Genomic DNA, 12253 nt, shown 5'->3' with positions numbered 1-12253 from the left:
GTAGAGTGATCGCCCTCTAACCAGAAGATCAGCAGTTCAATGCCTGAGTGTCTTTGGGCAATACTGAACCCCAAATTGCCCCTCATTGATAAAAAGTGCTGCCCATAAGTGCACTGTGTGAAAGGCATGTGTGAATAATCATATTTTCCTCTTGGTTTAAGATTAAGACCAAAGGTATTCTATGGACTTTTTCCAAAGCTACTGGCCTGACACAGAGATGAATATAGTGTAAGTGGCATGTGTGTGTGTGTGTGTGTGTGTGTGTGTGTGTGTGTGTGTGTGTGTGTGTGTGTGTGTGTGTGTGTGTGTGGGTGTCCACCACCTGCAGCTACAGGCTGAAGCTCCTCACACTGCCCCTCCAGAGCTGCTCTGACGTCTCTCCTCTCATCTCTCCACAACAACAGACTCTACAGTTCAAAGCCAGGATCAGTCTTTTAACCAGGATTGGGTGATAGTGCCTGTCAAAAGATAAGTCATGAATGAGTGATGTCTTTGTAAACAATATGACAACATGCAGGCGGCTCAGCTTGAATACAGCAGGAGGCATGAGCTCATAAGAAGAGAGTTTTTTACTCTTGAAAGCATTGTACAGTGGCCCTGAAGTGCAAAACACCACAGCATATGAAAATACACATTGGCACGTAAGAAAACATAACAGTGAAAAGAAAACACAACCACAAGTCAACACACCAGAAAATCACAAAACACGACAGCAAATAAGAAAACACAATGAGAAAACACAATGAGAAAACACAATGAGAAAACAGAAAACACAACGGCAAATCACAAAAACGTTTTGTTAATACATCCTTCCTACTAACAAGACGGAGTGTGCATTTGTCCAATCAGAGACGAGCCTCGTCGATAGCAAGTAGCCTACTTCCCTTTTTTGTTAGAAGTTTATTCAATTGTGTTTTGGTGATTTGTTGTTGTGTTCTGTGAATTATTGTTCTTTTTTTTTTTATTATTTACCTTTAAGTTTAGTGACGAGAACAATCTCACTGACAATGATGCAAACATTCAAAATGTGTTTGATTAACACACTGGTGCAGCTCAGACTCCCTGAAACACCTGCCTGTTGCTTTGAGACTTAAAAAAAATAAAACCTGGCAGCAGTTTGATATAATTGCATTTTCATCTATTAATAATGCCTGTTCAGATTTATTGTGTTGACACATTTATAAACTCGGAGTGCTGACTTACATCATTGTGTGGAAACAGGGGCTCCTCCCAATGTGTCCACTGAGAAATATTATCTGGAATCAATCACAAATATGATCATGGCACAATATGCTCGGACTTTATGAGCGTGTAAAGACCCGTGAAAGCTTCAGACCCCTGTCATCAGGAGTGCACGCGCGCCCACACGCGCACCGGTGCACGCGCACAGCAATGCACCCGCTGATATAGTGATAATAATAATACACATGAGTGTTTGCTTGTTGAAGTCATGGCGCTGCAGCAGAGCTGTGAGGTCATTGTGGATATTAACGATATTAACTTCCGTGTGTGTGTGTTTGTCCACTGCTGCTACTTCCGTGTCGTGAAGTTCCCCCTGCTCCATCGCTGTCTGCACGCACACACACAGACACACACACACTCACACTGTGACCAACACCATGAGAGCGATTCCTGACGAGCTGACCACGCTGATTTCAGGTGATATATGAGAAAGTTGTTTCTTTTCCCGGCTGTTGAGCTGTTTTCAGTGTTTTCTGTGAAAGCTTCACGCTGTGTTTGCGAGACCGTTGTGTTTTAAAAAAAAAAAAAAAGAGGAAGCACTGACTCAATATGGATGACTGGGTCAGTGTCAGACGCGCTGTGCTGATGATATCCCACAGAAAACACAGCTTTCTCTTGCTGGTTTGAAACAGTCTATAAGCCAGAGCTACAAACAAAAAGCAGCTTTGTGTGTATTGTTGTGCTGTGTAGTGCTGAGCCATTTCACTGACTTAACAACACAAGCCTAGTGAAGTCAGCAGTGCCTGATCTAAGATTTTTCCAAATTGGGGAGGGGCCGCAATTTACACAGGGGGGCCAATTATAAGTCCAACATCCATCCATTTTCCTCTGCTAACCAGGGTTCAGGTCGCAGAGGTATAGCCGGTCAAGTAAGGTTTAGATATCCCTCTCCGTAGCCACACTTTCCAGCACTTCCTGGGGGATCCTGAAGCGTTCTCAGACCAGATGGGATATGTAGTCCCTCCAGCAAGTTCTCTTCTTCTATTGCTGCGTTCCAGACAACTCGGATGTCGGAAGTTTCTGACCTCCTACTTGAAAAAGTGCAATGGAACTCCACTCAAAGTCGGAGTTCTCTGAACTTGGGAAAAATGTATCTACCCCGACTTCACAACAATGGCAGCGCTCATGGAGACGTAGATACTGTAGTGCTGAGGCCTGTTGACCCTCTGTTGGACTCTTGTTTCCTCGTTTGTGAGATTGAGTGACAGTGCGCGTGTTCTCTCTTATGTATCGGATGTGTTTCCAAGTATAAAAGTACTGTAAAATAAAATGTATAATGGCGTCTCTTGCCTCTTTTCCCGTCCTCTGTTTTGTTTACGTATGAACGGAGGCTGCACTGGTCACAGTTTAATTGTCTCATCATGAGCAGAATAAACATTAGTTTCTCACGGTCAGCCATGTTTGTTTACGTTTGACGTCGGGCCATCACCATGCACTGGAAAGTGGAACTGGGAAATTTCAAGTCGTAATATCCAACATCCGAGTTGTCTGGAACGCAGCATCATTACTGGGTTTTTTCCTGGCTTAGATCGAAAGCTTTGCTTTGCGGCTCAGCTCCTTCTTTGCGAAAATGGTTCAGTAGAACACTTACTGCCGAAGCCGCACCAGCCCTGTCCAACATCCATGCAAAATTCCTGATTCACTAAGGTGCATGTTTTAAGTCATTGCTTGTTTTCTGTTCACTCTTTAGCTTTAAAAAAAGACACGTATCATGGAATATATTTAGAAAATTCCATTCCATCCTTCAAAATGGCTTAGAAAATAATTTTTTTGCACATTGTCATAGTTATTGTTAATGTTATTAGAAGATTATATTAGTACATATTTTTTCAGACTGGACAGGGGCACTAAAGGGGCCAATCACATTTCAGCTGGGGCCAGTGCCTCCATGGCCCCTGGATATCAGGTTGAGAGAATGATTTACCTTTTCTTATTTATTTTTTTTATTTAGATCTAGAAGATTTTCTCCATGATGGGTTAAAAGGAGAAAATTTAAGCAAGAAGGCAAAAGACAAGAAGGAGGCGTTCACCAGACGCATCAAAGACATCAAACTGAGGTATTTTTTTATGTTGTTACAAAAATGTCACTTTATTTTCTGAATTTCAAAGATGTTAACACTCTCACTGTCTCTCCAACAGTTTCCCACATGAATTTAAGGACAGAAGTGAGTGTTTGTTACTCTATATGTTCAGCTCAGTTACACCAGTGGTCCCCAACCTGGTGGTCTGGATCTTACACTGAATATAATGTATGTAATGTAAACATGATGAGATGATAGAATATTAGAGAAATTCCAATTGAACTATTTAATTTTCAAAATTAGATACTTTAATATTGAAGTTTGATCTCTTCAGGCTTTTTAAAAAACGTACCCAAACAGTGTGAAAAGGGAACTTCACCCTTCAAAACCAGTTGGGAACCCCTGTCTTACACCACAGCCTGTATCATTGCTACACAGCTCCCTGTGCTTACTTCGGTAGGTGGAGACGACTCGGAGGAGGAGGAGGAAGTCGACAGCAACAACGACGACGGAGTCTCGCTGAAGTCGGAGCGCACAGACAAGGATGACGACGCCGGCGAAGGTAGAAGCCACAAGCACTTAGCAGCCGTCCCCAAATGTTGATCTGCCAGCTGCTAACAAGCTGCGGATCAGAGTATTGGAAACTGCACGTTGGCATGAAAATACACAAATCTTAGCATCTGCTCTTTGCAGAAAGTGACGTTGAGTGGCACAATGAAGGAGACATTCCAACTGTAACTTGGCAACATACTTGAGGAGCAATTTGGAGGCACTGCTGCTACTCCCACCACCTCTCACCCCCGCCCCTCTGACAGCTCGAGCATGCTTTATTACTCCCAGCTTCGGTCTGGAGGCTGGAAATTACTGCCATGATTTTAGTTTGAGGAAAAAAAAACATTCCTCAATATACAGTAGCTTTAACCCTGTGTGCTCCATTGTGGAGATCTGTCTATTTTGTATATATTGTTTGTTTTTTTTGTTAAAAACTCCGAATCAGGGAAATCCTTGAAATGGTGATTATAGTCCGGGGTTTATGGGCTGGAAGCAGCTGCGTGTTTTATGGCTGCTCTTTCACACAAAGCAACTTTGACACAGCAGTTGGACATTTGCATTGAAGTTGCATGCTGCAGGGGGAATCTGCAGCGTGACCTCAGATGAGCAGCAAAACATTGCTCAGTGGAGCCTCCATGACCTTTACTTTTCATTTCAACATCCGTCAACTGAGCACACGATAGCAAAGTTACCCAGAAACCTATCTGGTCTCATTTAATGGTTTTTAAAAATGAATTTCACTTTGACGAATTAAGCACACTTTAACAAGAAAAATTCATGAATTTACTTCCCGTCAACTCTTCCCCAGGAGCCCAGCAGTCTCCACCTGTGGCAGCTCAGGAGCTGACGGCTGTCTTCAAAGCAGGATACCTGGAGAAACGCAGGAAGGGTGGGTGCTCTGCGAACCAGACTGATACTTAGTAGAGCTGCCTCCACCAAGGCCAAACAATCCTACACAAGATTGTCTAGTTCTTATAGGAGAATCATAAAGGAAGTGGTCTGATAACTTAAATGATTAATTTGTCATTAAACATAGGAAGGAAAAAATGCCCTTAAGCCGCATCCGCACCGGATTTAATCGGTTCTTCCCAAGCCCAGACCCCTTCCCTTCACCAAGTGTGGTGGAAATCGGTTTAGTAGTTTTTGCATTATCCTGCAAACAAAGAAAAGTAAACCAACCAACAAACAAACAAAGAAAAGCAAACCGACATTTTGAGGAACCTTTCCTGCCAACCCCCAAGTAAAATGTCCAGAAAATGTAAGAGTGAGCCCATATGAGAATACAGGGATAGAGCCCCCCACCTGAATGTTCTTATTGTTGGGAGTCCGACAGAAGTAGAACAGCCACAAGTCAAAACCCAACTTTCTTGGTGGAGGTAACAAGATAGCACATGTTTTGGTGAGAGAGAGAGAGAGAGAGAGATTTATTTGAAAGGAAGACTTCATCCTCACACTGACATCTGCAAGGTGATGCAATGTTTTGACCTACGACGTCTCTCTGTCAGGCAAACTTCAATCAGGAGATCACGTGACAAAACAACACCTCACATCCCTAATTCTTTCCGTGTACGTTTTTTAAAGGGCACATAAAAAGACGGGAGTGAAGCCCGGACATGTTATACGTGATGCACACGTCTAATTGGCTTCATATTAAACACTGAGATAATTGTTGGCTTTCCCTCCACAGATCACAGCTTCTTTGGCACCGAGTGGCAGAAGAGATGGTGCGCTCTAAGCCATCACACCTTCTACTATTACGGCAGCGAGAAAGGTACCTAATTACATTTTTAATCTCATATCGTCCCAGTTTGCTTGTTAATTATGATTCACACGTTTGAGAAACGGCTTAAATGGGCTGGTTGTTTCCCAGGTTTTGACAGTTGCATTTTCAGTCGCTGTTTCCCAGGCCGTTAACGACGACGCTTTGATTTTCCCTTTCGCAGACAAGCAGCAGAAGGGCGAGTTCAGCATCGAAGGGTACACTGTCAAAGTGAACAGCACCTTACGCAAAGACTCAAAGAAAGACTGCTGCTTCGAGATAACGGCTCCAGACAAGCGAGTCTATCAGGTACGCTTGTCTCCCTCCGTGACGCCGCCAGGAGAAGTGCTCCTCCTAAATTGGAAAAAACAAAGATGGACTTGAGATGTGCCATGTTAGAAACTTGGCGAGCCACGTGTGTGTGTACTTGCACTTCATTAAATCGTTATTTATTTAAAAAGCCATTCATTCATTTGACACTGCTGCCTTTGCAACCTGTCATGCATATTTTAAAAAAAGTCCAAGTGAGTGTTCCTAACATCCAGACTCTTCCACGCGGAACATTTTACTATGCATAAACGCAGCATTATTTGTTTATGTTAATTAATATATGTAGAAGTGCACATTGCTCTGACTGCAGTCTTCATTTCTCTCGTCTTTCATCGCAGTTTTGTGCGTCATCGGTGAAAGAGGCGGAGGAGTGGGTGAAACAGATAGACTTTGTCTTGAGAGGTTTGAAATGTTTCAATCATAAGAATATTAATTATACCGTAATCTGTCAGTAAAAGCATCATCTAAATATTAGCCCAGGTTACTCTGTGTGCTGGTGCTCAAATCAGACAAAGTTATTGTGTGTTAGTCAAACACATTATCTTTCACTGGGTGTAGATATGTCGGGCATCATCCCTGAAGAAGACGAGGAGGAACAGGAATTGTACGACGACGTCGGTGCTATAGTTGTAGGAAATGAGTCTGAGCCAATTGACGAAGACATCTATGAAGAGCTCCCAGGTCCGACCTCACGTTTTATCACTACTGTACTTTGATTTTTTCTTTCTTTCTATCTGCTAATTAGACGGACAATCATAAACTTTATAGCTCACTCATCCGTCTTGTTTCTGCAGAGGATGACATGCCCGTTCCAGCCAAGCCTCCAGTAAAGGTGGAGCCACCTAACAAACCTGCTCCTCCTGCTGCAGGTAACACGGCACTCAAACGTATATGATGCATTACATATGATGTGAATACACCCAGTTGAGAAGAAGTGACATTTAGGGGAACTTGCTGTTAACTGAAAGCTGTGACTGCACAATGCTGGAAATAACTTTCAGCCTGCTTAACTTCCTTTTATGACATGTTACAGTTTCATTAGTAGACCACTTCCTTTTGCAAGAATTGACATACTAAAAAAATACTGTAATATAAGAACAGATCATGTCCAGGTGAAGATTCAAAACACATTTACAAACTACTCATCGTCAGACAGGAGAAGAACAGCTTCATTAATTTATTGTGCTTTGAGCTCAGGTGAATAAATGAAGTGATGCAAACACTAATGGCCAAGTTACAAGCTGTGTGCTGATTCCATACTGCAAAGTTACTCAGAATATGTGCATTGTTTACTGTTTCCGTACCAAAAAGACAATCAAACTGGTGCTTTATAACAGAGCTGCAGCTACTTATTTTCTCTATGTCTTGTTTTTGTTTGACCAGTCGTCCAAAACCCACCGACTTTCAGTTTTCAATGATGTGCAACGGAGAGTTTACGCTTAAAATATCACTTAAATGATGAATCTATCAGTAGAATAATTGCAGATGAGTCAACTGAATAATCACCTTATTGAGTAATCGTTACAGTTTTCCTCTAAAGGGATGTGATGATTAAACTGGAAACATGCATAGATAATAACTGAACTGTTGTGAACTTCATTGTGGGATAATAATACAAACAGCAAAGTTTTTAGAGTGTCACTTTATTTTGTCACTTTGCCGTTTCCTCTTTCCTCAGAATTAGTATCAAATTTAGACACTGTCTTGTATATGCACATTACTCACATCCCAAATCCACACTAATTCTATTCCATACTAATTCTACAGTCTGAATACATACTGTTTGTCATATATATTGAATTTAAGTGACATTACTAACATTAAATGATGAAATACTCGTTGCACTGAATATTACAAATATAAATTACATATTTTTTCATAAAATCTAATACTTTGTTGTTTTTCAAGATTTTCCAAGATGTCCTGGAAATATCTTTCATATAATTAACTTTTATTTGGTTTATTTACACCCTTTCCATTTCCTGTCTACATTGCATTGTGAGGAAATAGTGTCCATCAACAACAACAATATTATCAACAACATTATTTATTTGAACTCCTTTTACATTGTCATTTTGTATTGTCAGTATGAGTATACTACACACTCTAAAGCTGTGAACTGTGATGTGTTCACCATGTTGCCTTTCATCATGGTTCCTCCACATTCCGCTTTCAGGCTCTCTACTGCCACCTGTTGGTTCTGCTCCTCACTAACAATCCCTGTGTGTTTCAGACCTGTAGATGTAAAACAATGACTTTCTCTAGGAAATAAAGCTCCTAATCTGTTTTCACACCATTTCCCTGTCTAGTTGATAAGAGCACAGACTACAAGAACTTCTTCCAGGGCTTATGGGACTGTGCAGGGGAACGCCCAGATGAGCTGTCCTTCAAACGAGGAGATGCCATCTACATCCTGAGCAAGGTACGGTCAGACGACTTGTGAGAAAAGCCTCGATTTGTCCCCGGCAGCATAAAGCCAGGATTTTGTCAAACTCGAATGTAATGCAAACGTTTGAGTGGAGGTTTTTCAGTCAGCAGGATTCTGCTTGTCCAAGACAGACCACCTAAAGTGAGTTATTTCCAGGCCCTGAGAGGAATTGACTGTTCACATCCTTTACTGGCAGCGGCTGACCCACTGCCTGGAGGTGGAGCGGCTGATGGTAAGAGGCAGACTGGGCTCGTCTCCCTCTCTGGCGCTGTGATGGGGATTAGTCGTGTCACAACGGAAACTGTTTTAGTGTTGTTGGCGGAAGCTGGGGCCGAGCTGGCACACGGCGCCATTCCATCACTTCCATCTGGACTGTTTCAGCACGCCACCGCCACTGCTGCTGCTGCCATGCCAGGCGGCGAGCAGCCCTCGGCCCACACACCTCCCAGACATTGCTCTCACCTCGCCAAATAGGAATGTGTGTTCTCAGGAAACCCAGGCCCAGTCCGCCACTCTATTCAGAGCAGGTGAGGACGTGTAGTGGACACAGAGTTTCCACGGCTTGTTGACTGGGCGAGGGCCCCAGGTGTGGTGCTTCGGAGAGAGGTGGCTCTTTACCTTTTTATTATGCAGCCAAACAGGAGACCTTTTGTGCTGAGCTGGTGCATTCGAACGCCAAATTGGATTTTGTTGTGATACATTTAACAAGCTTGTTTTTGAACATTGCACAGCAAATGCGTCCAGGAATTATACGCTCCCGCAGATTCCTGTGGTTTGTGTTTTTTAAAAAAGGAAAAAAGTGTGAAAAGTGCTCCATGTAGGCTGCATATATTTCCTGTCTGGTTTGGTTTCTATGGAGCATGTAGTCATCTGAGACACACTGTTAACAACAGGCCAGAGCCATTTTCAAATTCAAGTCTGCCATCTAGTGGCCTAAAGACTCAAAAGCACACTGTGACTGATGAGCTCCAGACATTTATTTATTTATAAAGACATCAGTTATAATTGTGTGTAATACCTCAGTGTCTTTATCAATCAGGGCAAATGAACTGGGCTGCAGCTGCAATTTATTTTCCTTATTAATTAATTGCTACTCATTTTTCTGATTAATTGATGAATTTCTCGCTTCGTAAAATGTGAGAAAAGGGAGGAAATCGTCCATTAAAATTTGCCGGAGCTTGAGATTACATTTATTTTGTCTGACAAACCGCGTGAAATCCCCAAAACGCATCAAGTTTTTTACATTTCAGAAGCAGAGACGAGCATCTTCTGTTTGACAAATGGCTCAAGCAAAACTTTGATTAATTGATTCACCACTAAAGGACGGAAACAAATGCACAAAGCAGACAGACGCATCAATGCTCATTGGCCAAATGCCTGTTTATTACTCCTCCTCCACCTCCTCCTCCTCAGTGTGTGCACGGAAAAAAGGAGCAAGAATCAAGTTGCTCTTTCACTCAGACTGGGAGTGCCATTAGCTGAAACCTTGGTGTTGGGGGTTGTGGTCCGCTGCGAGGGGCAATGACCATAAAACGTGTCTGGACTGCGGCAGCCAGCTGCAGCTAAAGTGGACAGCCAGGCAACCCCCCCCAGCCACCCCCACCTACCCAGTTCTCCTTTCTCCCTCTTCCCTTGCGGCCCTCAACAACCCCCCCCCCACCCATTCCACAGCCCAGAAATAGCTGCGGTGTTACAGCTGTGAGACCCCCCAGTCAGGACCTGGGTGTCGATTATAGGGTCTGACTGGGGGAAGTGAGGGAGTGAGTGTGTTGCCCGGATATGCTGCAGCACCCCCAAGGTGCAAGTGCCTGCACATAAAACTAATTGAGAAATGTAACATCTCACTTAGCAGAAGTGGCTGGATGGGTTGATAATGGGTGATGGGTTGATGCTGCTGCCGTTTGCTCTCTCGTCTGCAGATCTGTCCTCAACTTATCGCTCTTTTTAACAATGTGTGCTTGTAAATCGACGCTCAGGGAGCCTTTCTTTAGCTCCAACTAATACAATTACAGGATAGCGTTATCGGGCAGCTTTGGGGGTGTATTTGTGTCGTCGCAGTGTGTGGTGTCATTTGTCTTCCACAGCTCCGTGTATGTGTGTTCTCGTGTTGTGTCCCGCACTCACTCAAGCACGAGTGATTTGTCAGCCAGAGCTACACAATGAAGTGTTGCTGTATTCAAAGGCTGGCTGCAGGAAGTCATAATGTGCTCTCTCACACACACACACACACACACACACACACACACACACACACACACACACACACACACACACACACACACACACACACACACACACACACACACACACACACACACACACACACACACACACACACACACACACACACACACGCTCGTTCGTTCTCGCACCCTCTTACACACACACCTCATGTCAGTCTGCCATATTATCCCCCAGGGGCGGGTGATAAAGTGATATTTTCATCATGTGACACATAAATGAAATGGATGTGACCGTTTCTGTTTGTTTGGTGTGATGTTTAATTTGCGGTTAATAATTTAGATGCACTAATAGCATCGTACTGTGTTCACATCATCATCTGACTCGGTGACACTGACAGTAAGTCAAGCCACTGTTTTTTAAATCTGACATGACAACTAACCCATTAACACACAACTGTCAGTGCGAACCATCACTGTTGTTATTGGAATCTCCCTGTGTCTGATACTAGCACACGATCACTTACATCCACCACTCTCTCCTGGGAATAACTGGACACGTGTGGTTCCCTCTCGGAAACACTGTGGCGGCTCCTCTTCCCTTCAGCCGTGTCAGAACATGATCTTCAGAGCTGATTCATGTCCCAGGAAGACTTTGATGGGAGTTCAGGCTCTTGGCCAAAGAGAAAGATACAGGGATACCCCCACACACACACACATACACTCTTGTCTCAGATCTCTGCTCACGGTGTGTCCTCCTCACATCTCAGCATGGTGACAGCCATTCGGAGCCATTACTTGTCACGCTGTGACACATTTATGTTGCGATGTGCCCCCGCGCACACTGAGGTTTTTGTGTGGAGCGGTGGAAGAACGTGTGTTCAATCTCAGGACAGACACCAGAGGCGGCGCAGGGGAACAGAAATATGTCGAGGGTGATGGGATGTTGTGGGAGTGGAAGGAAAACAGTTACATTTAGATGACCGTCAGTGACAAAGCGTTGAGTTATTTGTTCTTAACTTCAAATTTTGATACATTTCTTACATATTTTGTCATTAGGTGTCCAGCAGAAGAATTCAAAATATGAAATGCTGCTTTGTCTCTCACTCTGACGATGAGGGAATTATCAAATGTGTGACATTAATGCTTGAAAATTACCTCAACATTGATCAAAACAATAGATTTTACTGTCGAATGATTAATCGAAGATCTAATTTTATCCTTGAACACTCACCTGAGCTTTTCTTGTCTGACAACTGATCAATTTTTATTACATTTCTGTTTGTTTGATGCACAATGTCTCCACTCTGTCTCCGTATCCAGGAGTACCAGAACTTTGGCTGGTGGGTTGGAGAGAAGAACGGAAACATAGGAATTGTCCCCAAAGATTTTCTGATGGAGCTTTACGCTTTATAAGTATGTAAATTCTATTTTTTTTTACTAGTTTACTTACTTCAAAACTCAATTATTCTAATATGCAAATGGTACAAATCCACTTTACTTTAACTAGTCCATTGTGTCACTTTTCAGGATCATCCCCACCACAGCCACTGTGAGAGACTGATGACTAGATGAGAAGATTTTCACGTCACTGAAATACATATTTAAGAATATTTCCCTACTTTGCATTGATTATTTGTATATATTTTTCTATGCAACATCCTGCATCCACAGCATTTCATGCTTTGCTTTGGCAAACTTGTTATTAGCAAATGGCAACATTAAAAAGACTCAAACATGA

At 42.9% G+C, this 12253-nt stretch overlaps 1 protein-coding gene across 2 annotated transcripts; it reads left to right on the top strand.

Moving 5' to 3' along the window:
- Positions 1-1505: 1505 nt before the first annotated feature.
- skap2 (src kinase associated phosphoprotein 2) lies at positions 1506-12253 on the top strand. Of its 2 annotated transcripts, none has more exons than XM_035162487.2 (13): positions 1506-1659; positions 3194-3299; positions 3382-3407; positions 3724-3825; positions 4624-4704; positions 5503-5586; positions 5759-5883; positions 6243-6306; positions 6463-6585; positions 6699-6773; positions 8214-8326; positions 11836-11928; positions 12043-12253. In XM_035162487.2, exons 1-12 carry the CDS (start codon positions 1620-1622, stop codon positions 11926-11928), a joined length of 1032 nt encoding a protein of 343 aa, XP_035018378.1. In that variant the 5' UTR covers positions 1506-1619; the 3' UTR covers positions 12043-12253. The 2 variants fall into 2 exon arrangements, with proteins under 2 accessions (XP_035018378.1, XP_035018377.1); XM_035162486.2 differs by having other exon boundaries at positions 11836-11932.

The sequence above is a fragment of the Hippoglossus stenolepis genome, chromosome 8 (genome assembly GCF_022539355.2).
Source record: "Hippoglossus stenolepis isolate QCI-W04-F060 chromosome 8, HSTE1.2, whole genome shotgun sequence".
NCBI classification, from domain to species: Eukaryota; Metazoa; Chordata; class Actinopteri; order Pleuronectiformes; family Pleuronectidae; genus Hippoglossus; species Hippoglossus stenolepis.
Note: the sequence above shows the minus strand (reverse complement) of the source record. Positions and strands in the feature narration are given on the sequence as shown.